Source organism: Grammomys surdaster, unplaced genomic scaffold (assembly GCF_004785775.1).
Source record: "Grammomys surdaster isolate TR1022 unplaced genomic scaffold, NIH_TR_1.0 193, whole genome shotgun sequence".
In the NCBI taxonomy this organism is placed as follows: domain Eukaryota; kingdom Metazoa; phylum Chordata; class Mammalia; order Rodentia; family Muridae; genus Grammomys; species Grammomys surdaster.
The window spans coordinates 7,684,480-7,707,580 of NW_021604638.1; the positions used below are offsets into that span (position 1 = coordinate 7,684,480).

General features: G+C 52.4%; 1 protein-coding gene across 1 annotated transcript in view; it reads left to right on the forward strand.

Moving 5' to 3' along the window:
* Window positions 1–1,217: 1,217 nt before the first annotated feature.
* Window positions 1,218–23,101, forward strand: part of Kcnb1 (potassium voltage-gated channel subfamily B member 1) — a 79,897-nt gene continuing 58,013 nt past the window's right edge. The window contains exon 1 of the mRNA XM_028769748.1: window positions 1,218–1,784. Coding sequence (XP_028625581.1) covers window positions 1,218–1,784 — 567 coding nt within the window. The remainder of the gene's footprint in view (window positions 1,785–23,101) is intronic.

Genomic DNA, 23,101 nt, shown 5'->3' on the forward strand with positions numbered 1-23,101 from the left:
GCCACCCTGGGGGTGAGTGTGGCGGGGTGGGGGGTGGCGCGGGCCCACCCCGGGCTGGGGGCGGGGCGTGCGCCCCGCGGGCTGTGGGCCCCGGGAACCCCCCGAAATCACCGGTGCGTGGCGGGAGGAGGGCATGCTCCGAAAGGCCAGAAGATTCCGCTGGTTTCCCCGCCTCCCACCTCCCCCACCCCTTCCCTTCCGAGCCCGGGCAAAGGCGCAGAACCCAGAGTTATAAAAAGCCATCGCCGGGAGGAGCGAGGAGGAGGAGCGGGAGGAGGGGGAGGAGGAGAAAGAGAGAGGAGGAGGGGCAGGAGGGGAGCACGGAGCAGGCAGATCCCGAGGACTCCGCGCCCCTCCTGCGCTGGGGGGGGGGCACAAGGAGGTGCAGACCCCGCTGCCTTGGCTCCTTTGACCCTCACCTGGTCTCGGGAGCGACCTCAGGTCCTGGTGCTGTGAGGAGTGGGGTCGCCCCAGGACAGGGCAGCCTGGTGGCCTCCGACAGGTGGGCATCTGGTAGCCGCCAAAGTCCCCACTCGGCCCAAAATCTTTTAAGATTTAGAAAAAGCAAGCCCAATACCATCGCTATGCTCCCACCCAAAATCTTGACTGTCTTGGGGTGGGAGGAGATGAGAACTCACTAAAGACAGACAGAAAGAAAGTTCCCGCTGCCTCTCCCCTGCCTCCCCACTGCGGGGCCAGGTTGGGCTCTCCATCCCGAGACCCGCAGAGCAGGGAGTTTCAGCACTCGACGGGACGGACAGCGCCCCGGGCGGCCGGATTGCGCCAGGGCGGGGGTGGGGCTTCCTGGGAGCCTCCTGGGGGCCTCTCCCGCCTGGAGGGCCACCCCTCCCTTCGTCCTGGGGTGGGGCTGACTTCAGCACCGGCGGGAGGAACAGCGGCCATCCGTCCTCCCCCCCCCCCCCCACCCCCGCCCCCCAACTCCCCTGAGCCGCTTAAGCCTTGGGAAGGTCAAGGCCGGTGGGGGACCCTGAGGGAGGGGCCTGGCAGTACGGTTCGCTGACCGGTGTCCGCTTTCGCTTTCTGCCTCGCAGCCGTCGGGATGGAGGTGAGACGGTAGCCGTGACGCCCGCCCTCGCGCACCCCTGCACCGCAGCCGCCTGCAGAGCTCCCCGCCCCCCGCCCCCGCGGCAGCGGGCCTTGCCGTCGAGTGACAGCGGCCTGGGGGGGCAGGGGGGGCGGGGGCGGCCAGACCAGCGATGCCGGCGGGCATGACGAAGCATGGCTCGCGCTCCACCAGCTCGCTGCCGCCGGAGCCCATGGAGATCGTGCGCAGCAAGGCGTGCTCGCGCCGGGTGCGCCTCAACGTCGGGGGCCTGGCGCACGAGGTGCTGTGGCGCACTCTGGACCGCCTGCCCCGCACGCGGCTGGGCAAGCTCCGGGACTGCAACACGCACGACTCTCTGCTCCAGGTGTGCGACGACTACAGCCTCGAGGACAACGAGTACTTCTTCGACCGCCACCCTGGCGCCTTCACCTCCATTCTCAACTTCTACCGCACCGGCCGGCTGCACATGATGGAGGAGATGTGCGCGCTGAGTTTCAGCCAGGAGCTGGACTATTGGGGCATCGATGAGATCTACCTGGAGTCCTGCTGCCAGGCCCGCTACCACCAAAAGAAGGAGCAGATGAACGAGGAGCTGAAACGCGAGGCCGAGACGCTGCGGGAGCGGGAGGGCGAGGAGTTCGACAACACGTGCTGTGCTGAGAAGAGGAAGAAACTCTGGGACCTCCTGGAGAAGCCCAACTCGTCCGTGGCCGCCAAGGTGAGTCTGGAGTCTGTTCTCCCTCATGGAGGCCTACACTGCGGCTCCTGGCTCCTCGCGTTGAGTATACCGGTAAAAGGCAGGGACTCCAAGCGAGTTCTCTAAGGACCATTGCCCTTGCATCCTTCCCATGCGATTCAATGCTGTGTACCCCTACTTTGTTGGGGGGAAATGGTTTATATAACTCTAAAATGCTACAGCCTTGGTGAGAGCAGAGTGGAGCTTTGCTGGATAGTCTTGGTGTCCTGCCCTCCAGGCCTAGATCCATGCTGGAGTAGCTAGCCCTGCAGATGTAGCATCTAGCCCTGTGTTATAACCCCACTCTGCCCATAAGAAAGGGTATACACGCAGCCTATTGACACGCCTGGCAGAGGCTGGGGCACCTACAGGTATTTTTAAGAGATGACAAAAGATAGGGAAGGTTAGTAGCAAGAACAGGCTTGCCCAAAGGCTCAGGACTGTGGCCAGGCTGGCTCTGTGGTAATGTGCTTGCTGTGTGGTGCAGTTTGCACTTGGCTGTTAGTGGAGGATGTAAATTTCCAAATCAGAGCAGAAAAATAGGCATGGGGAAGGAGGCAGGGGTGAACTCATTCACACAGGGTGGGCTGCTGGGCGAAGGTGGAAGTCTTGAGGACCAGCAGAGGCTTGGGGTGAGGACCAGGGCAGGTGCAATTCCTCTGAGTCAGGCTGGTACCTCAGCGTGTCTGGAGGGTGAGGCCTGCCTCACGTGGCCTGTGTACTCAGTGCCAGGAATAAATGACAGCGCGGTGTGTTCAGGGCTTCATGGGAGGCTGGGAAGGGGGCCCAGAAAAGAGACGTGTGGGCATCCAGAGAGATCAAGTTCGGGAAGAGGCAAGATTATCTCTGAGAGCTGAGCCCAGGAAACGGGACCAGAGGCAAGCGACCAAGATGGCCTGTTCAGCCAGCCATAGTTTAGAAGCAAGGCCTGACTCTTGGCTAGCTTGGTCTCTCAGTGTGGAGTCTTGGTGGCTCAGCTGCCCCCTCAGTGGTCCCTTCTCTCAGGGGACTCTATGGAGTTATTTCCAGACAATCGACTTGCTCAAAAAGGCTGGAGCAGACATAGGAAGGGATGGTCTAAAGAGCCCACAATCATTTTCTCTTGTCTCTGGGCTTGGTCTCCTCCTGGAAGACTGAGACCATAATCCTTCCCCAGTTTCCGTGTCCAGAAAGCCTTCCTCTAAGACGAAAGGTACTCACCCTTAGCCGGCTTAGGATCAACAGACTTATTTTGCTATTTCTAGGCCTGACACAGGTTCCCCCGCTGCTCAGCCCATTGAGGCCCAGGTAGGCCCCTCCTTCCTCACCTGCCCTGTCCTTAAGACACTGGATCCAGGGACAGGAAGTGAGGATTTACCCTCCCCAAGAAGAAACGGGCAAAGGACTGTGTTTGGGTTGGCACCTGGCTTCAGGGCACAGGCGGTCGGCTTGCAAGAGGCAGTGTGTGGGAATAAACAGCCTTTCCTCCTCTTGCTCAGCTTAATCGGCTCACCCGGACAGCATCCTGACCTCGCTGTGATCCCAGGCTGGGCTGTCAGCTCACATTCTTGCAGATTCTGCCGTCAGAGCTGAACCAGGAAGGCGGTCCTGGCTCTCAGCATAGAAATGTCCACAGTTGCTGAGCAAATGCCTACCTAACACGTACAAGGCTCAGAGAGGCAAAGTAGCTTGTCTAAGGTCACGAAGCATGCAACTAGGAGTAGCCAGAAGTGTACCTCCCTGCGAGCAAGGTTTTGAACACGCTGTTCTTTCTGTTGGTGATTGAGGGCCACAGACATCTCCCTCCCCAGCGCCTTCTCTTGCTTTGCTTCCCACAATCCCTTTCCCAGCAGCCCAAGGTACAAGTCAGATTGCATTATTCATCTGTTTGAAACCCACAGAGGTTTCCATCACATCCAGCATGAAATCCACATGCCACTATGCATTTGAGATCTAGATTCTGGCCCTCAGAGCTCTCTGGGCTCATCTCTCCTGTTCTCTTCTGGTTCGTGTGGTCCCAGTCCCACTGGCTTCCTTACTGTTCCCAAACATATCAGGGTCTGTTCTACCCCAGGACCTTTCCACTTATTTTTCTGCTGCTTACAGTTGCCTTCCCCAGATCATCGTTCCCCATGGACACCTTCACTTCATGTCCCCATTTGCTACAGTTGCTACTAAACCGTTTACCCCTGGAGACCTCCTGGACTCCTGTGCCCTCCCTGAACCCTGTCACCCCGTGCAGTATCAGAGGTCATATGTGTTTCTGGTCTACGTGTTTCTGTTTTACACCCACAAGGATGTATCATATGCATTGCTGTGTTCCCAGCATGCGCCGTAATGCCTGGTTCAGAGGGCTCCATATAACCCTCTGTAGGGTGGATGGGTGAGTGGATTGCTGGGTGCATGGAGGGATGGAGGCGGATGTGTGTTTGGATGGATGCATGGGTGGATGCGTGGATGATGGATTGGTGGATGGATGGATGGGCGGATTGGTAGAAAAGCTGATAGGTGATAGATGGATGGATAGATGGGTGGGTGAATGAATGGGTAGATGGGTGGGTGGGTGGGTGGATAGGTGTGTGGATGGTTAGTGGATGGACGGATGGATGGATGAATGGGTTGGTAGATAAGTGGATGGGTGGTGGATGTATGGGTAGATGGGTAGATGGGTGGGTGGATGAGTGGGTAGATGGGTAGATAGGTGGGTTTATGGGCAGATGATCATTTGATGGACAGGAGGGTGGATGGACAGAAATATCCAAGGATTGGTAGATGTGTGGGTAAGTGAACGAGTGGATAGGTGGATGGATGGATGAGTGGGTGGAGAGACGGATAGATTGGTGAATGACTGATGGATGGATGAGTGGGTGGTGGATGGGTAGATATATCAAGGAAGCAATCAGGGATTGACTTTTTCAGGGTTCAGGAACCTGTCAGCCATTCTTCCTCACAGCCTCCTGTGCCTCAGTTCCTTGGACTTCTGGTCTCTCTGTCACCTGCACCTGCCCCACCCCATCCCACAATCTCCAAAGCGGAGCCTGTGAGCGCAGCGAGGCTGAGCACAGCGAGGCTCGCGGGTTCCTCAGAAACCACACAGGCCAAGTGCTATGTACCACTTCCGGGTGTTTGTGAGGATCGCAAATGGCTGCATCTTATATCTCCTGGAGAAAGGACAGACCAGGGCTGTGGAATCAGCCAACTCTTCACGTCTCCCTTCCCTGCCTCCCATCTGTAAGATGAAGACTGGGGGCCACTTTGCAGTGAGGTTGTGTTTATGGAAGCTTAACTTAGTGCTTAGCTTAGCACTAGTGAGAGGGTGCTGTTGTTATCAGTGCTAAGTTGCTATGTCCTTTCTCTGGGTGAGCTGGGGTCCTTTCTCTGGGCTGGGTGGGCAGCAGTCACTTCCTTTCTGACAGTGCCCTGGGAAGACTGAGCTGATGCAGTGAATAATTCATGGGCTGTTCTGACAAGTGAGGAACAGACCAAAGCCCAGGCCCTGGATTCTCCATCAGAGGAGATGAAATCAAAACCCAGTAGGTTGTTTGGGAGGTGGGGTTAGCCCTGGCAGGGAGGCAGTGCAGGCATGCCAGGACCTCCTCCGAGATTCTGCTCTCTGGGAACATTCTCAGGCCTCTCTCGATGTGATGTGGGGAGAGCTTTAAGTGTGAGACCCGAGTCTCCGGGTTTAAGCTCTGAGGCCGCTTCCAAATTGCCAGAGTATTTACTGTGCTGGGCACAGATCAGTGGTCTCTGGAGCTAGTGTGACCTAGACATTTCTTCTGCAGAGTTCCTGGGCAGTGGGGTGCCCATTAGTGCTTCTGTGGATCATAAATGACAAAGCAGAAATATCAGCTTCAAGCGGAGGGAGGGAGATGTGTTACTGCCCGTCCTGACATTGAGTCGATGGCTCAGTGATCTTATCAGGATTCTAGATTTTTTTTAAGTTGTTTTTTTTTTAATTACCCTTATTTGTTGCTTTGTATGTGTGTCTATATGGAGGTTGGAGGTTAGAGGTCAGAGGTCAATTCTTCCATCATTCAGATCATGTTCGGTGGAAAGGGTCCTTACCTGCTGAGTTATCTTGCTGGCCCCAAGTGTTGTTGCTTTAAACTGTATGTATTCTGTTATATTTGATTGTTACTTATCTATTTTGCATGTGTCTCTGTGCATGAAACAGCTCAGTTGTGGAAGGCAGAGGACACCTTGTGTTTCTTGCTTCTACAACGTAGGTGCTGGGAATTGAACCCAGGTCATCAGGTTTGGTGACAGTCAGTCTGCCAGCTGCACCATCTCACCATCCCAGATTCAAGATTCTTTCCATCTCTCTGCTTCTCTAGACCCTGAAAATGACTTGGTACCTGTGCTTGATGCCTGGTGTCAGGAGAGAGGACTGCCAGATCCAGCCCTCAAATGTAGACACGATGTCTACTCCACAAACAGTGGCATTTCTTCCTGTGTTCCATTGCACTCTCCTTCAAGAGAACCCCTCCCCCACCCAGAAGCACCCTTCCAGGTGTTCTTGATGTTGTTGGCCGTTGATCATGTGATCATGCTTTAGTGGCAAGGGAATCTGGGAAAGCAAGTGGCTGGTGTCATGGTCGAAGGCATGTGTTTGATGACTGAAAGCAAGACCCTTAACATCAGAGGAAGCAGGCTCTGGGAGGTGACACGCCTTCACCCAAGCCTTTGCTAAAAGGGTCAGTAACCATGTGTGAAGTGAGCAGAAATGGCGGAGTTGAGCATCTTAATTATTGTCCTACGGCTGTGACAAAACACTGACCAAGTCTAATTTTAAAAGAAAGCATTTAATTTGGGGCTTGCTTACAGTTTCAGAGGGTGAGTTCATGACCGTCATGGCGGGGAGCATGGTGGTAGGCAGGCAGACCAGCATAGCACTGGAGCGGTCGCTAAGATCTATTGGGCAAACGGGCTGGTGTGGGCTTTTGAAACCGCAGAATCCATCCTCAGTGGCACACCTTCTCCAAGAGACACACCTCCCAGTCCTTCCCAAACATTTTCTCCAACTGGAGGCCAAGTATTTGATCGTGAGTCTCATTCAGACTCCATCACGGTTTGGATCCAGATTTTTCCCAAGCTTGAATGGTTACACCATCTGAGTGTGTCTGTCCAGTGGAGACGGTGGCCATACCCACCTTCAAGAGTATTCTAGTGAGTCAAAGGATTTCTGATGTGTGTGTAGCTTTTTTTGTTTTTGTTTTTGTTTTTTTGTTTTTGTTTTTTTGGTTTTTTCGAGACAAGGTTTCTCTGTGTAGCCCTGGCTGTCCTGGAACTCACTCTGTAGACCAGGCTAGCCTCGAACTCTCAAACTCAGAAATCCACCTGCCTCTGCCTCCCAAGTGCTGGGATTAACGGTGTGCGCCACCACTGCCCGGCGTGTGTGTAGCTTTAGAGTAGAAATTGTAAGGGTAAAGCCAGTGGTGGCGCACACCTTTAATTCCAGCACTCGGGAGGCAGAGGCTGGCAGATTTTGAGTTCAAGGCCAGCCTGGTCTACAGAGAAAGTTCCAGGACAACCAGGGCTACACAGAGAAACCCTGTCATAAAAAACAAGAAAAAGAAAAAATAAAAAAAGAGAAAGGGAGAAAGGAAGGAAGGAAGGAAGGAAGGAAGGAAGGAAGGAAGGAAGGAAGAAAGAAAGAAATTATAAGGGTAAAATTTAGAGGCTGAGAGATAGACTGATTGGTGAAGGGCTTGCTTTGCAACCATGCAGGCCTGAGTTCAAATCCTAGCACCATGTGAAAAAGCCAGGCCTGGTGGCCTATCGCTCTAATTCCAGTACTGGGGAAGTAGAGCCATGTCCTCACCCTCACTCCCACCCTCACTCTCCTACACATTTACACACAGAACATAAGAAGGCTAAAATTTATTACTACGTTTTATCAAGAGTGGAAGTGGCTTTTGGCTGGAGATAGTGGCTAGAATTTTGCTCCCACCGGCCGTGGGGTGCAGTTTGTGTGGATTCTTTCTCATTATTTCTGAGAGCCAGGAGTCAGTCTCCTGTGTAGGAAATGGGAGTTAGGGGGAGGCCGCATGCAGGGCCAGGATGTGCCCAAGTGGAGAGTCCAGCCAGTTCCTGGCATGAGGCCGTACTTGGCGAATGGCCACACAGTTCCTGGCAGTCCTTCGGAGTCCCCCTTTCTAGCACATGTCCTATTGTGGTGCTGGATGTGACTTGATGAGGTTGCAGCCTTCCCCACCTGAGCTAGGAGGATCTGTGTGTTAGCATCAAATGTCAGGAGCCCCCAGGAGCCCCTGTGCTCTGTGCTGCCTGGCTGAGTGAGGCAGGGCATCTCCAATGCCTATTTAATATGGCGGGATCACTTGCCAGAGACTCGGGATCCCAGCTGGAGGGTGAGTCCTGCCTTCTCCTGGCTGTGGCCTCTGGACCCCTCCTAGCCTTGCTTCCAACTCTGTAGATGTGATGCTGTAAACCTGCCTGTTGGGGCCATAGGAGGGTGAAATATGACCATATGTGGGAAGTGCTGAAGTCACGCTGGATGGATCCAGGGTCTTCCTGGGTAAAGGGGAACCCAGGAGCTGGGTTGGGCTTCTCCTTTGACTTGCCTAGTCACCCCAAGATTGGTGCCACTCTCAAGTCTTGGCTGTCTCATCTGTGGTCTGGGATCTCTCTGGTCCCCATCCCAGAAGAAGAGTGACGGGGTTGAATATTGGCAGAGGAGCCCTTAGGAAGACAGGATGCTTAGGGGTCGGAGAGAACTCTCATGCCTCAGGCAGCAACTCCAAACCTAGCACTGCAACACCCCTCCCCCAACTCCCCCCCCCAATCCTTGGTAGCACTGTGGCCTGGATGGGAGGGAGCCTCTTGGCAGACCTGGGCTACCCAAGCTCAGGCAGGCTCCTTACCGTCTGTCTGTGTGATTTGAGGCAAAGTATTATGGTTCCTTCAGGTGACAGCCATCCGGAATCCACAGCTCTGCCTGCCTCATTGAATTATCCCCAGAGGTCAATTGTCACCCACATAAGGGGCAGTGACTAAAGGGCTTACAGTCTGACTGTCTCTCCTAATCCATCTGCGGAATAAACTCCTTCTGAAACATCATTCTGAGAAAATGCCATGTTTGCTGCAAGCCTGCAGGCTTTTTTTTTTTTTTTTTTTCTGGCCACTGGAGCCCAGGAAAGTCAGAGACCCAGGGACTCAGCGCCTGAGCCAGAGTTGCCCTTGGCTGCTGTTGGAGGAGCAGAGGTATGATGTGTCAGCCATCTTGTTCCAGGCTGGTTCTCAGATCCTCGTCAGGATGGAACTAAGGCCCCAAGTCCCAGGGAGCATTTGTGTGCTATCCACTTTTTTAGGGTGTGTGGGGTCACTCCTCATATCTCAGCACATGTACTTAAGATTCAATTCTGGAAGAATTAACTGAAGATTGATCAGCGGGAGTCTTACCTGGTGTGTCCTGATTGTGTTGTGAGCTAGGCGGGCAACCTTGCAACAGACCCCCTAGCTGGGGCAGTCTCAACAGCACAGATCCCAGGCTGGCTGCACATACACTCAGCTTTGCGGTCATCTCTTGGATTAAAATAAAAACAACAGCAGAAGTAGTGACAGTCACCGTTGGTGCGTCCCAGTGCAAGGAGGGTGAGGAGCTGGGACTGGGGAGACATCTGGGTGAGTAAGGCGTAAGTTTGAAGAGCAGAGTTCAAATCATTAGAACCTACATAAAACCAGGGACAGTCTCACACGACTGTAACCCCATTGCTTCAAAGGCAATATGGGGGACAGGACAGTTACTAGAAGCTTCTGGGTGGCTAACCCAGCGTATGCAGTGGTAAATAACAAAGAAATCTGACGTCAAACAAGATGGAATGACACCCAAGGTTGTCCTCTGACTGCCACACACCCACACACACATGTACCCTGCACAAACACACACAAAAGGGACCCCGTAGCCCCATTGATCTGTTCTCCTCTTACAGCTATGGAGACTGAGGCCCAGAGAAGTTGAGTAGCCAGCCCAGGGCCACACAACAAACGGGAGGCTGGGACAGAGCACACCTTGGATGCTCTGACTGACAAATCTATCCTGGGCAGTGGTAATGATCTTCAGAAGGACAGAGGCATCCCAGGGATGCCACCCCAAAAGGTCACTTTCCTCACGGGAAGTGCTAGTGTCTGTTGCCTGAGTTGGGAGTGGTCTTGGCTCTGTCCCCAAAGGACACTTGATGGACCAGATGGTCCTAGAGACACAAGAGCCGGCATTAACTTTATCTGTAAGATAATCTCCAAAGAGGAGTCTCTGGCTTCTCCCTAGATGGGTATTCTCTGGTAGACTTAGGTGTCATGAAGTAAGGCTTGTGACAGGAAGTCCAGGATGGGCAGGAGCCAGTATCTACAGGTGAATGTCCAGGGTGCCAGTCCTCATGTTTTTCCATTGGTGACATAACCTTGTCATGTGACTCTCCTCGAGGCTGGGGTGTGTCCTGGGTCTAAGACCCGCCCTCTGCCCTCCCAGGTTGCATGAGCTCCAGAGGCATTTTGCCTTGCTGGGACTGGACCGTGAGCGCTCCCTGGGGTCACTTAAATTTCATCGATCGGGGCCTGTGGTGGAAACATGCCCAAGGTGATTTTTAAAATTTGGTAAAATCCACCAAGTATAGGATTTTCCATCTTCACAGTTTGCAGTACAGAGACGTGTGTAGACATGTTCAGTGTTGTGCAGCCAGACTCCAGCATGGTTCAGTACCAAAATCGAGCCTCTGTCCCCATTGGACCCCCAACCTCTGGGAACTACACTTGGACTCCCTGTCTCTGAATTTGACTCTTGTAGGAAGCTACACACAGGAATCACACATCACTGTCCTTAGTGCCTGGCTTCTTTTATGTAGCGTAATATCCTTGGGGGTTTATCTTCACTCTGGCCTGACACAATTTCTTTCCTTTTAGGACTGAATGCTATTCCTTTGTGTAGATATGCTACTCTTTGTTTCTAGCTTCATCCGTTGATAGACACTTGGGTGCTTCATCTCTCTTGGATGCTAGGCATGTGGGGGTCCAAAGAACTGAATCTTACTCTCAGTTGTTTTTCCAGTCTATATGCAGAAGTCTCTGTCTGTCTGTCTACCTCCCCCTCCCTCTCTTTCTCTCTCTCCCTCCCTCCCTCTCCCCCCCCCCCCCGTGTGTGTGTGTGTGTGCCTGTACACATGACTTCACACTTATGGGGGCAGAGGACAACCTTAGTGGTCCTCTTCTCTGTCCCAGGCTAGCCAGCCTATGAGCTTTGGGGAACCTCCCATGTCTGCCTCCCAGTCACTGGGATTATGGATGTGCCCCAGTGGCAGGCATTTATGTGGGCTCTAGGGGTTGCTTGTATGGCTTTCTCCATGGCAACCTCTCCCGAGGTTCATGAAGTTTTAAGAAACCGTTTCTCAGCAGCAAAGAGAAAGGGTTCTAACTTTATAGTACCTGTGCCAACTTCCCACTTTTTGGGGAGGATCTTTGAGACAGTGTATCTCTGTGTAGTCTTGGCTGTCCTAGAACTAGAACTCATGTGTAGACCAGGCTGGCCTCTAACTCAGAGATCTGAATGGCCTCTGCCCCCCGAATGCTGGTATTAAAGATGTACACCACCAAGACTGTCCCATTTAAAACAAAAAAACTAGTCTCAAACTAGACATTCTCCTGCCTCAGCCTCCTTAGTGCAGGGATTCCAGGCGTGCACTGCTGTACCGTCTGTGCACTGGCTCTTTTTGTTCACTGAGTAGCCATCCAGATGAGCACACTTCCCACTGTGGCTTTGAACCTCTAACACTGCAGATGCTGATTATCGCTTAGCCCTTTGCTCAGATAAAATTATTTCATCGTTTTATTTAATAAACTTTATGTGTGTGTGGGGGGGCACGGCCCTCGTGTGGCCACCATAGGACAACTTTCCTGGGTTGGAGCTTTTCTTCCACCATGTGGGTCCCCGGGATCTAACTCAGGTTAGCAGCTTGGCAGCAAGTGGCCCTCTGAGCTGACTCCCAGCCCCCTTTGTTCAATCTTACAATTGAATTATTTGACTCCTGTGGTTGAGTTGTCCTTTAGTGTGTGTGTGGGGGTCAGAGGTCAACCTTGCTCCTCAGGAGCCATCCTCCTTGTGTTTCTCCAGTGTCTCTCACTGGGAGCCAAGGCCTGTCATGTTAGGCTAGGCTGGCTAGCCAGAGAGCAGGAGGTCCCTGACCCTACCCCCCAAGCACCACCACATCCACCTTTTTCTGACTTCTGGTGATTGGACTCAGGCTCTTAAGCTTCTGTAGTGAGCACATTACTCATGGAGCTATCTCCCAGCCTTTAGAGACCTTAATATATATCCAGGACATCCTTTTTTTTTTTTTATCAGATGTGTCGTTTGCAACTGTCTTCCCCTGTCCTGTGGGTGTGTTCTCTCTGCTGACGCTGACGTTTGCAGATAGCTCCTCTTAATGTTGACAAAGTCCAGTTTGGCTGCTTTTCAGGCAAAGTCTTGTATAGCCCAGGGTTGGTCTTGAACTCACCCTGCAGCACAGGATGGCCCTGAATTTCTAGTCCTGCCTCCACCTCCCAAATGCTGTGCTTAGGACAAACCCAGGGCTTTGATCATGCTAGGCAAGCGAACATTCTGCCAAATGAGCCGCATCGTCAGCCTGCCTTTATTCGTGTCTTCTGTTCCTGTGCTTGGGTGTGGTCGCTAAGACACCACTGCCAAGTCCCATCTTCTCAGCCCTGTGGCTCGGGTCTCACATTTGGCGGTTTGCTGTGGTATGAGTTTAGGAGCAAGTGACACTCTTTCCTGTGGATATGCTGTTCCCAACCCTGTGTGCTGCCCTAGGTGGCTCTGAGTGGCAGGAAGTGCCACACAGGTGCAGAAGATGGCTTGCAGGGAAAGTGCTTATGCTCATGGAGGTCCCTCACCCTAAAAGCTCTAGAACTGTCCAGTGTGGCCATGTAGGTCAGGGGCGAAGTTAATGCTGTGGGCTGTGGGTATTTTCAGACCCATCTCACGTGGTCCCCTTCTCACACACAGAAACTCGCCAGAAGAACGATTTGGTTTGCCCTGCGGTTGAAGGTGTTATAGCCATGATGGTGAAGAGGCCATGGCAGCAGGAGTGGGGACCCTTGTCCTAGAATGTGGTCACTGCTCACCATCCACTGCTGTCCCTGCCCCCCCTTACCCAGAGCTTCTCACGGTTGTTTTCTCCACCCCAGTCCACAACCTGCCTTCCACTCCTTTGCTCAAAATCCTCCATGGGGACTGAGGACATAGCAGTCAATAGTGAGCCGGCCTAGTGTGCGAGAAGCTCTGGGTTCGTCACCAGGGCTACACAGACCAAGCGTGGTCGTGCACACTGATAACCTCAGCTCTCACTCAGAAGCTGGAGGCAGAAGGATCAGGAGTTTAAGGTCATCCTCCACTACCCAGTGAGTCCAAGGCCAGCCTGGGCTACATGAGACTCTGGCTCAAAACCAGTCTGACAGGGCCCGGGGTCACAGCTCCTCTCTCTCTCTGCGCCCTGCACCCTCCTTCCCAACCAGCCCCACCACCACCTCTCAGCTCCCCTCAAAGCTTTTTCTCACACCTACGAGGTGCCTTCCCATCTCAGGGCGTTTGCACACTGGGCACACTGCACTTCACTGGGGTCAGTCCTCCCAGAGACAGCCACAAGATCACACCACACGTGCACACACACACACACACACACACACACACACACACACACACACTATCCCTGAACTCTGGGTTCCTCGCCCTTCCCACCCCTTGGATGTGGTTTTAAAGGACAGAGCTTTGTCTAGTTAGCTTAGGGATACCTGTTCAGTGCCTGAAACAGTGGCTGCCACAGAATAAAACATCAAAAGCTGCGTGATGAATGAATGAATGAATGAATGAATGAGCAAACGAATGAATAAATGAGGCGGTCACAAGGCTAGCTGAGAATTTTACTAATTGGAAAAAGGGGAAGTGTTCATGTATGGGGGACTGTCACCATCATTACTGAGACATGGCTAGGAGTGTGACTTCAGCCACATCTGCTGCCCATCACTGAAGAGCCCATCTGGAGCCTTACATACCCCAGCTCCTCATCTTCAGCCTCAATTCTGTTTGGGAATGGACCTGGGCTGTGTAGCTCACCTGTGTACCCATAGTGCATCTCAGTGTGCCAATGTGCCGAGTGTCCTGGAGAGAGCGGGCCTCATCAAGACAATGGTAGATCCGGCCCACCGGAGGTGATGGTGGATTGTAAGAGGGTGGAAGCCAAGCACTGGGCGAGCGGTGGCTGGATCCTGGATCTGGAGTGTGTGAGATTATAAGGCAGTTGCAGGGAACCGTTACCTAGTGGGCACAGACATCCAGTCTGTCTGTGGGAGTCTTGGTCAGTGTTAGCCTGGGGTGGAGTGCCTCAGTTTCCACCACTGTACAATGGAGCTATCTTCAGTGCCGGCTTGTAAGGAGGCTGGGAGGGTAATGAGATGATAGTGTGATCCAGAACCACAACCAGACAGCCCGCAGCTGCTGCTGGGAGGCCTGGTCATGACCATTTGGTCAGGACCCACGGAGCTCTGTGCTGGGAGTTAGGATCCTTGCAGACAGCAAAACAAAGACACTGGCCTCATAGCTCTGGCCTTCCAGAAGGGGGAAGAGAGACAAGAATACAGACATTGACAGGACACAGGGGAACCGGAGACAGGGGTCACTGGGGAACGGCCACCACTCTTTAGTGAGGAGTGTCACTGTGAGTTCTCAGTGTCTTTATCTTACATAGGAAAAGTTCCTGAATGCAAAACATTTCCCCTTCCTGTCCTTGTGAGACAAAGCCTCATGTAGCCCAGGCTGGCCTCAAACTAACTATATAATTAAAGAGGACTTTCAACTCTTGATCTTCTAGCCTACACCTCCCGAGTGCCATGTGCCAGGCGTGGCCATAGGTGTGCTCCACCATGTCAGGCATGGCCATAGGCGTGCCCACTGTGCCAGGCATGGCCATAGGTGTGCCCACTGTGCCAGGCATGGTCATAGGCATGCCCAAGGTACCAGGCATGGTCATAGGCATGCCCACTGTGCCAGGCATGACCATAGGTGTGCCCAAGGTACCAGGCATGGTCATAGGTGTGCCCAAGGTATCAGGCATGGTCATAGGCGTGCCTGCTGTGCCAGGTATGACCATAGGTGTGCCCACTGTGCGAGGCATGGTCATAGGCATGCCCACTGTGCCAGACATGGCCATAGGCGTGCCCAAGGTACAAGGCATGGTCATAGGTGTGCCCCCTGTACCAGACATGGTCATAGGCATGCCCACTGTGCCAGGCATGGCCATAGGTGTGCCCCACCGTGCCTTGCTTTCACATCAGTCTTGATTGTTTAGTAAGGGCAGAGAGAAGTGACCCTTTGCCCTCATTTACAGAGATAAGACAACTTTGGACATATCCCCAATGTCTGTACTTGGGGTGTCTGCACATCCCCAATGTCCCACTTTTACCTAGCACTGGGATTGGTCTCCCCCATAGTTGGTCACTGTAGCCTGGCAGGTAGGAGCAGGCGTTGAGGGAATGAAGACCACTGACAGCTCCACGCCATCTCTTACACCTGGCAGATGTAAGTAGATCACTAAGATTCTAAAAGTAGACTGTCAACGCTCAATAATAGCCACCAGGGCCCAGCCCTGACACTTTCCTTCAGTCAGGCTGGTCCCGCCCCTCAGTGCCTATGTAGACCTCCTTGTGCCTCCTTGACTTTGACTGAGAGCAGCATCTAAGAAGAAAGTCCACAGTGGCAGGGCAGGCCTGCTACCACAGAAGCACGTGCTGGACCCCTACATCTCCATAAACTCTCCAGCCTGTGCTCACAGTAAATGCGCCTCTTTGCCCTTGGGGAGGCGGAGGGTCTTTAAAATAGTGGCTGCAATCTGACCCAGTCGCCTTTACCATCCTGGGGACAGTCTCTTCAGCTCCAGAGTTGCCAGTCTTCGGGTTTAGGTGGGTGTGCATGTGCCCAGATGCCACCTGTTTGTACAACAATCAATTGGTATGTGTTACCATATGCTGGACAATTGGCATGTGTTACCATATGCTGGACACCATACTGGGTGCTGAGGAGGCAAGTGTTAGGACCCTTTGGCTGTAGGAACAGAAATGCAGCTCAGAGTATCACAACCAAAGCTGTATTTGGAAAGTTCTGAGTTGGGTGAGGCTTCAGGTATGGCAGGATCTAGGAGCTTACACACGTCATCAGGACTTGGCCTCCAACATCTCTACATTCTGTTCTTATCTTGGCTTCTCAGTGGGGAGCACCAACATGGCCTCTGGCACTTCAGATTTCCTTCCTGTGCACCAACTATGTCGGCGAAATCTCAGAGCTGATTTTCATTGGCCTGTGTGTCAGAGCCAATCATGTCTGAGCCAATCAATCTCTTAGCTGTGCCTGGGTCGTCAGTGGCTGGTTTCCTGCTGGACTGAGAATGGGAAAGAGGTCCCCAGAGGACACTGGAACGCTCTGGCCAAGAGGAGGGGACTCATGTGAGCTGGCCATAGACTCTTCCCACCATGGTGCTGGTGAGGAGTCAAGCATGAGTGGAGTGAAAAATCAAAGAAAGATAATCACTCTACACACAGTAGGCATGCTGTGAAGAAAGGACACACAGTAGGCATGCTTCAAAAGAAGGAAGGACTCAAAGTGCTTTACTGGGAATCCAGGGTGTTAACAAAGGCCTTTTCCACATAGGTGAACTCCCCTGCGTGGACTGCAATAGTATCTTTTATTCTGCTGATGTAATTGTGGTCTCCGAGGCATACTGCCTCCTCGTGTGCTAACCTCAGCCTCTTTCTGGAAGCTTCTGGCCTCCTTATGATCTAATCTAGGCCTAGAGTGTTTTCAGCCTCTGAGACTTGCTGCTGAATAAACTCACCTATTCTAGTTCTTTCTGAACTCTAGCTGGCTGGTTAACCCAGCTGTTCTGACTCAAACTCCTCTCCAGGCTGACTGAGTCACTCTGGCCCAGGGCTGACAAGAGAGCTGACTGACCTCGGGATGAGTCACCCTCAGCCCCTGACTGAATTGTCTGCTTGGCCTCATACTAACTCATGCAATCTGTTCTGATGTCTGGCTCCTTCTCATCCTCTGGCTCATTCTGTCTTTACCTGTGTCTAACTTGTTCTCTCTTCAACCTGTCTCTGTAAAACTCTCCTGGTAAATTGCCTCCTCTCTCCTTTTCTCTCTGCACTGCTCCTTAAGTAGCTTCCCTTTCTTCTCCTCCTGTGAGAACTGAGTATATCCTATTTCTGACTCATTCTGTCTAATCTTTCTCTGATTCGTCACTTTGTCTGCCACTCAATTAGACATCACTTTCAAACAGGGGTGCTTTCTTCCAAGAACTAACTTTACCTTTGTTGTTTGGGATTAAAGGTGTGTACTAAGGGCGTGTCTGTATTCCAGCCTGAGGGATTAAAGGCGTGTGCTAAGGCGGAGCCACACCACAGGTAGAAACAGGCTTTTCCAGTTCAGGATCTTTGGAGTTTACAATGTGATCAAATATCCTGCAACAATGTATAGCCTTTGCTTTGTCCCAGGGAACTGCGGAGTCTAGCTCTCTCCTTGTGCCATACAATGTGGTCCCTCTTGCTTTCTATTTTATTCTGCATATTTTTTTCTCTTGCTGAGTGAAGCAGGATGCTCTCCCTGCTGTGTCTTCCTCTCCTCATGTTCTAAAGTGGAGTGGGTGGGCTGCCTGGTTTATAAGTAAGATTTTATGGAACACAGCTGAACCTATTCATTGACCTGTTAGGTACAACTGCTTTCAGATATATGGCCACAAAGCCTAGACTGATGATGGTGGTGATGGTGATGATGGTGGTAGTGGTGGTGGTGATGATGATGAACCCTAAGATAGAAAAGGTTCACTGACCCGAGTTCTGAGGCTGCTGTAGGGCCTGGTGCAGAGGAAGGACAGGTAAGCTATCTATGTGACCTTGTACAAATTGATTTCGGTCACTGGGCCTCTGTCTGGCTATGCCCACCAGTCCATCCTGATACTCCAGATGTTGGCTCACCTATCAGCTCTTCAGAGAGACAGCCTCAGACCTCGACTGACTAGTTGGGATGGATGTAGTGGTGCTGAAGTCCTATTGTGTGTGATAAAGTGTTTCTGGTACATAGTAGGGTTAGACCTGCTGTGCGGGAGCCTCCCTTCCCTCCTAGAAACCAGCCCCTCCTCTCGAGCTCAGGCAGTCTAGAGTGAAGGAGATGGAGTGTGTTCTCAATCCCCATGTGTGGTATGTGAAGTGTCTGACCCACGCTCACCTTTGCCTTTCTCTGTTTCCCTAGCTGGGAAATGGGTATGGTGGTATTTGTAGAGGCTCACATCACAAGACTGTCTTTAGGTAAGCATTGGAGATTGAACTTGGGTCTTTGAGTTTGAGCAGCAAGCGCTTTACTGAGCCATCTCCCCAGCACTGGAGGGGATCTTTAGAAACACTGGGCCCTGCATAACTGGGCAGTCCCTTCAGTGCCCCTAAAGGCGGTGCCACCCACCATGTAGACTCACATAAGGTTGTCTCAACTGTCTTCTCAAGCTCCTTGTCTGGGGATGGGAGGTCTACCAGAGAACATGTGGCTCCAACAGGAAGCAGCCAGAAGGAAGGGTTGCAGGAGCCGGTCCCAGCTTCACCAGAGGTGGGTGGCAGGGACAAATGTGGGTCACAACAGATCTGAGTGCAGGCGATGGTGGTTGGCCACTGCTTCTGAGAGATGGGCTGGGCCCTGGGCAGCAAAGAGTGACATGTCACAGGAGCTGTACCAAGTTCAGCATGGAAAGGAAGCTATAGGGGGCTTATTACACAAGTGTCCCAGTGCCATGGACACTTTACAGCTTACAATTTTAGGTGGAGGGTGTTTGGAGACAGAGTCTCATGTAGCCCAGGCTAGCCTCTAACTCTCTATGTAGCCAAGGATGACCTTGAACTCCTGCTCCTCCCACCTCCACCCCACCCCAAGCGCTGGGATTACAGGCATGTGCCGTGGTGTACTGGTTTATGTGGTGCTGGAATGTCCTCACGCATGCGCAACTAGGTATCACTCTGAGTTGCGGTACAAGAGCCTTCCTGGCCTCTTGTTATGCTTAAGCCCTTAGCAGTCGGGAAGGGGTCTGAGGAGTCCCCAACTCCAATACCAACCTCTCCAACCTCAACCTAAAACAGGCTGATAGACACACTCAGAATGCTTCCTCTGACCGCCCTGTGGCACAGCTGCCTGGTGTATGCCATGTTAACCATCTTTCTTTTCCTTCTCATTCTGGGGATGGAACCCAGGACCTTGTACATGCTAAGCCTATCATTGAGCCATGCCCCAGTCCTTCCATGGGGGATTAAGGAAAATATACATTACCCCTGAGCTATGGTACAGCTTCTCGTTGATAGATTCTAGGCCAATTCTCACTGCTGACCACACCCCAAATCCTTTCTGGGGTTTAGACAAGTTCTGTATGGGTGAGCTAGGGCCCTAACCCTTCACTCGTGTATTCTAGGTATTCTATTCGGCTCAGCCACAGCCACACACAGTCCTTTGCTCCATCTTTTTAGTCTTTAGTGTTAACACAGCCCAGGATGGCAAGGATTTATGAAATGACCAACTTCCACCCAGATGGGTCTCAGCTTCCCAGACCAAGTCAGCTCCCACTTGGTAGAAGCAGACACCAGTCAGGGCAATTCATGGGTAGATCTTAAACTCATTAGGTGGTAAATGACTTCTGAGTCCTTCATCCCGCCTCTGACTGGATCTGGAAGGGAAGGATGCAGCAGAAGCCAAAGCAGGCAGATCACGGATGCTGAGGCTGTCAACCGAACTGGCTACAAGCTCAGGACCTTCCTCTATAACATGGGGGTAATAAAGTTGTCCTCAGCTTGTCAAGAGGCCAGAAGGAGATGGAGCACAGGGAAGTATGGCATGCAGCAGTGTAAGCCATTGCTTCCTCCCCCTTCCCCTCCCCTTCCCCCATCACCTCGAGCCTTTGGTGGCTCTCCAGCAGCCAGACTTCAGCTGTAGCGGGCGGATGACCTTGAGCTTCTGATCCTCCTGTCCCCACTTCTCAAGTGCTAGGATTACAGGTGTGAGCCACCACACCTGATTTATGAGGTACTAAAAATGTGTGCGCAGGGCAAGATTCAACCTACTGAGCCACATCCCAGCCCCTTGAAGGAGTCAGTCAAGCATTCAGAGAAATACCAGCTCCTTTTCAGGCAGAGGGGCCTGGGCGTTCAGAGAGTCTCCAGGAAGATTAAGATGCCGCGGTTTGATGTTCAGGGTTGGAATCCTGGCTCTCAGGCTCACAGCTGTGTGTCCTGTATCGGAATGCAACCATTCAAATTCAAGGTCACCGTCACCCTTGGTCAGAACCATCGGATCCATAATTGGACCCGAGGAGTATGGCCAGAGCATTGTTCTGTGTGATAGAAGCTAACAGGCAAGGTCAGACAGCTGATGTTCTAGGCTGGAACTCATGTCCAGAGTTGGAATTCTGAGGCTCAAGGTCGGAACTCTGCAGACACGTGTAGAAAGAGCTACGACTCTCCGCTCACCCCAGCACATGCCTGTTCCCCCTCTGCGTGCCATTAAGGCTCCATCATCTCCTTCTGGCAGCAGTCCTGAGGAAATGGAAACCGCGGAAGGTTCCCCAGTCTCCACTTAGCCAGCTGCTTCCTGGCATCACCAAGTGGAGGAGGCCTGGTTCTCCTGCCCAGCCCACCGGAGTCCCTGGAGTCCGTTGTCTTATCTGTGCGATGCCATGCACAAAGGCCCTCGTCCTCTCAGAGGACCTCACCATGCTGTCATCCAGAGAAGGGAAAATGGTATCAGACAAGGGTGAAAGGCTCGTGGCTGCCCAGGGTGGGGAGGTGTGACTAGCAGGGGCAGATGGGGAAGTGGAGTAGTTTGCAGTCACTGTGAATGCCCTGTGGTGCCAGTTGAGAGAGCTGCCTCCACAGTGGCATGAGGGGTCACTGAATGATCATCTTTAAAGTCTATTTACAATGTAGAGCTGGCAGGTGCTGCTGGAAGATGGGCAGGTGGGAACTGCTGACTGGCATTCCCCAGGCCTGTCGTTTAAGCTCACCGTACCACACCCACTGTGCCGCATGCCCAGCCCTTCCTCTGGATTCTCCTGGGCTTTCTCACAAGCCGGTCTTTGAGGTTTCTCTGGCTCTAGTCTGGACCATCTGTCTATCAGTATGTCCCCTATAGACAGCCTTGGCAGAGGACTCAGTTTCCCCTAAACTGCCCACTCTTGGCCAGTATGAAGTACATATTTGTCAATACTATGTATTTGTGAATGAATGAATGAGTGAGTGAATGAATGAGTGAGTGAATAACTATTGCTCCTTCAGTGGTGGTCTGGCTTTTCAGATCCCCTGGTGATTTCACACAGAGCTTACCTCTGTCCCTGTCATTATGCATACAGGTGATGGCCAGGCCCTAATTCCAGGGCCACTCCCAGAGCCTACAACTGACAGGTCCTGACACAGTGTCCCAGCACGGAGGCTAGCTGAGAGTCTTGTTTCCTGGCTTTCCCAGCAAAAACTGAGGACTGGCTTCTGTCGGACACTCTGGAGACAGAGCCTGCTGAGGAAAAAGAGGGGCGTGGGCCAGAGGATCAGCTTGGGTCTCAGGCCTTGGTGAGATCGGGGGGGGGGGGGTCCAACATGGGATTTGCTTTAGTTTTTTTTTCTCCTATCTTATTTATTTTAATGAAATCTAATGGGTGAAAAGGAAATTTGACTTCACAAGTGACTTGCCAGAGGCCACACGGCAGCCATGGCTGGAGTGGCTGGTGGACAGACGAACGGGTACCGTCTGGTCCAGGTAATGTTAATGGGAGTTGGGACCAGACGGTTGGGGAGGGTAGAGGTGAGAGTTAAATTTAATCCTGGGAACTGAGCCATTTTCTGGGATTGGGAGACTGACACAGATCCTCCCAAGACTCTGGTGCAGAGAACTCCTCAGGGACTGACGATGCTCTCTGAAACAGCACCCAGTCAGCCTAGGACAATGCCTTCCTGCAGCCCCAGCGATTTGCCACACCCTGGGTCAACATGGCTCACACATAGCACCTACAGTGGACTCCTTAGTCCTGACCCTCACTGGCCTTGCTGTCTGATAAGGCTATCTTGGGTTAGGTCCCCTCCCCACCTCCAAGCTTCAGATCAAATGGGTCTGACAAGGATTCTCAGAAGTTTCCCTTATGGACCATACCATCGTAGCTGCCCCAAAGCAAACACCAGACAGTTGATCCCCAAGGAAGGGACCACACTGTGGTTCTCATTAAACTTTCCTACAGGAAATAGCCCCAGAGGGAAGCAACTGGGGTTTGGATGCCTCTCCAACACACAGATGGCCCCTTTATCCCAAAGAGAAGAGGCAGCAGGCTCCTGTGTCTGGCAGGAATGCTGAAGTATGGTTGATGGTATATTCATATTCATATTCAGAAAGGTCAAGAATCCGGTAGCTGTTCCATTGTTCAGTCCATGAGATGGGATGTCTCATCAGCCGCAATCTGGTGCTGGAGTCCCAGAGGATTCCTAAAGAGCACTGATCTTCTGTTAGAATCCAGAATAAGGTAGATTCCAATACCACTGAAGGAACGCCTCTGCAGCAGAATAGATGAACTCGCCAGTGAGAGTGAGGGCAAGCAGGCAAAGCGCAGACACTTCCTTCTTCCATGTCCTTTTATGTGGCTGCCACTAGAAGGTGTGGCCCAGATTTAGAGTGGGTCTTTCCACCGCAAATGACCCAGTCAGGAAAATCCCCCACAGGTGTGCGGAAGCAGCTTGAGTTTTTAATTTCAGTTATAGTCAACTTGACAACCAAGATTAACATCACAGTGAGGGACATATCACAGACCTAGGGGGCCTTCATGTCACTTTTACTCTGGGGTCTTTGAGAGACTTTGATCAGGGAAAAACCCCCAGGCTTCTTAACAGGACTTCTGTCCCTAGGCAAGGGTAGATCCCAAGCCGCAGGCAACTGGAGCCTCTAGAGACCACAGGTCAGTGTTCCTACCTTCCCTATGTAGTTCCCTGGACATTTAAAGCACACACTCAACACCTTAGAATCCCCATAAAAGCCCCTATGCAGAGGTCTCCAGCCCTCTCTCAAACAGTCTTTTCCAAGGGACACTGGAGCCCAGAGAACCCACATGCTTTGACCAGGAGTCCAGGGCTGAGCTGGGGTCTGATGAACCTTCTACCTCTGAAGTTGGGGTTTTCCCCATCTTTGTACAAGACAGATCTGGTGTATAACATGCCCTAAGACACCCATCCCCCACCTCTCCACATCAACCCCTGCT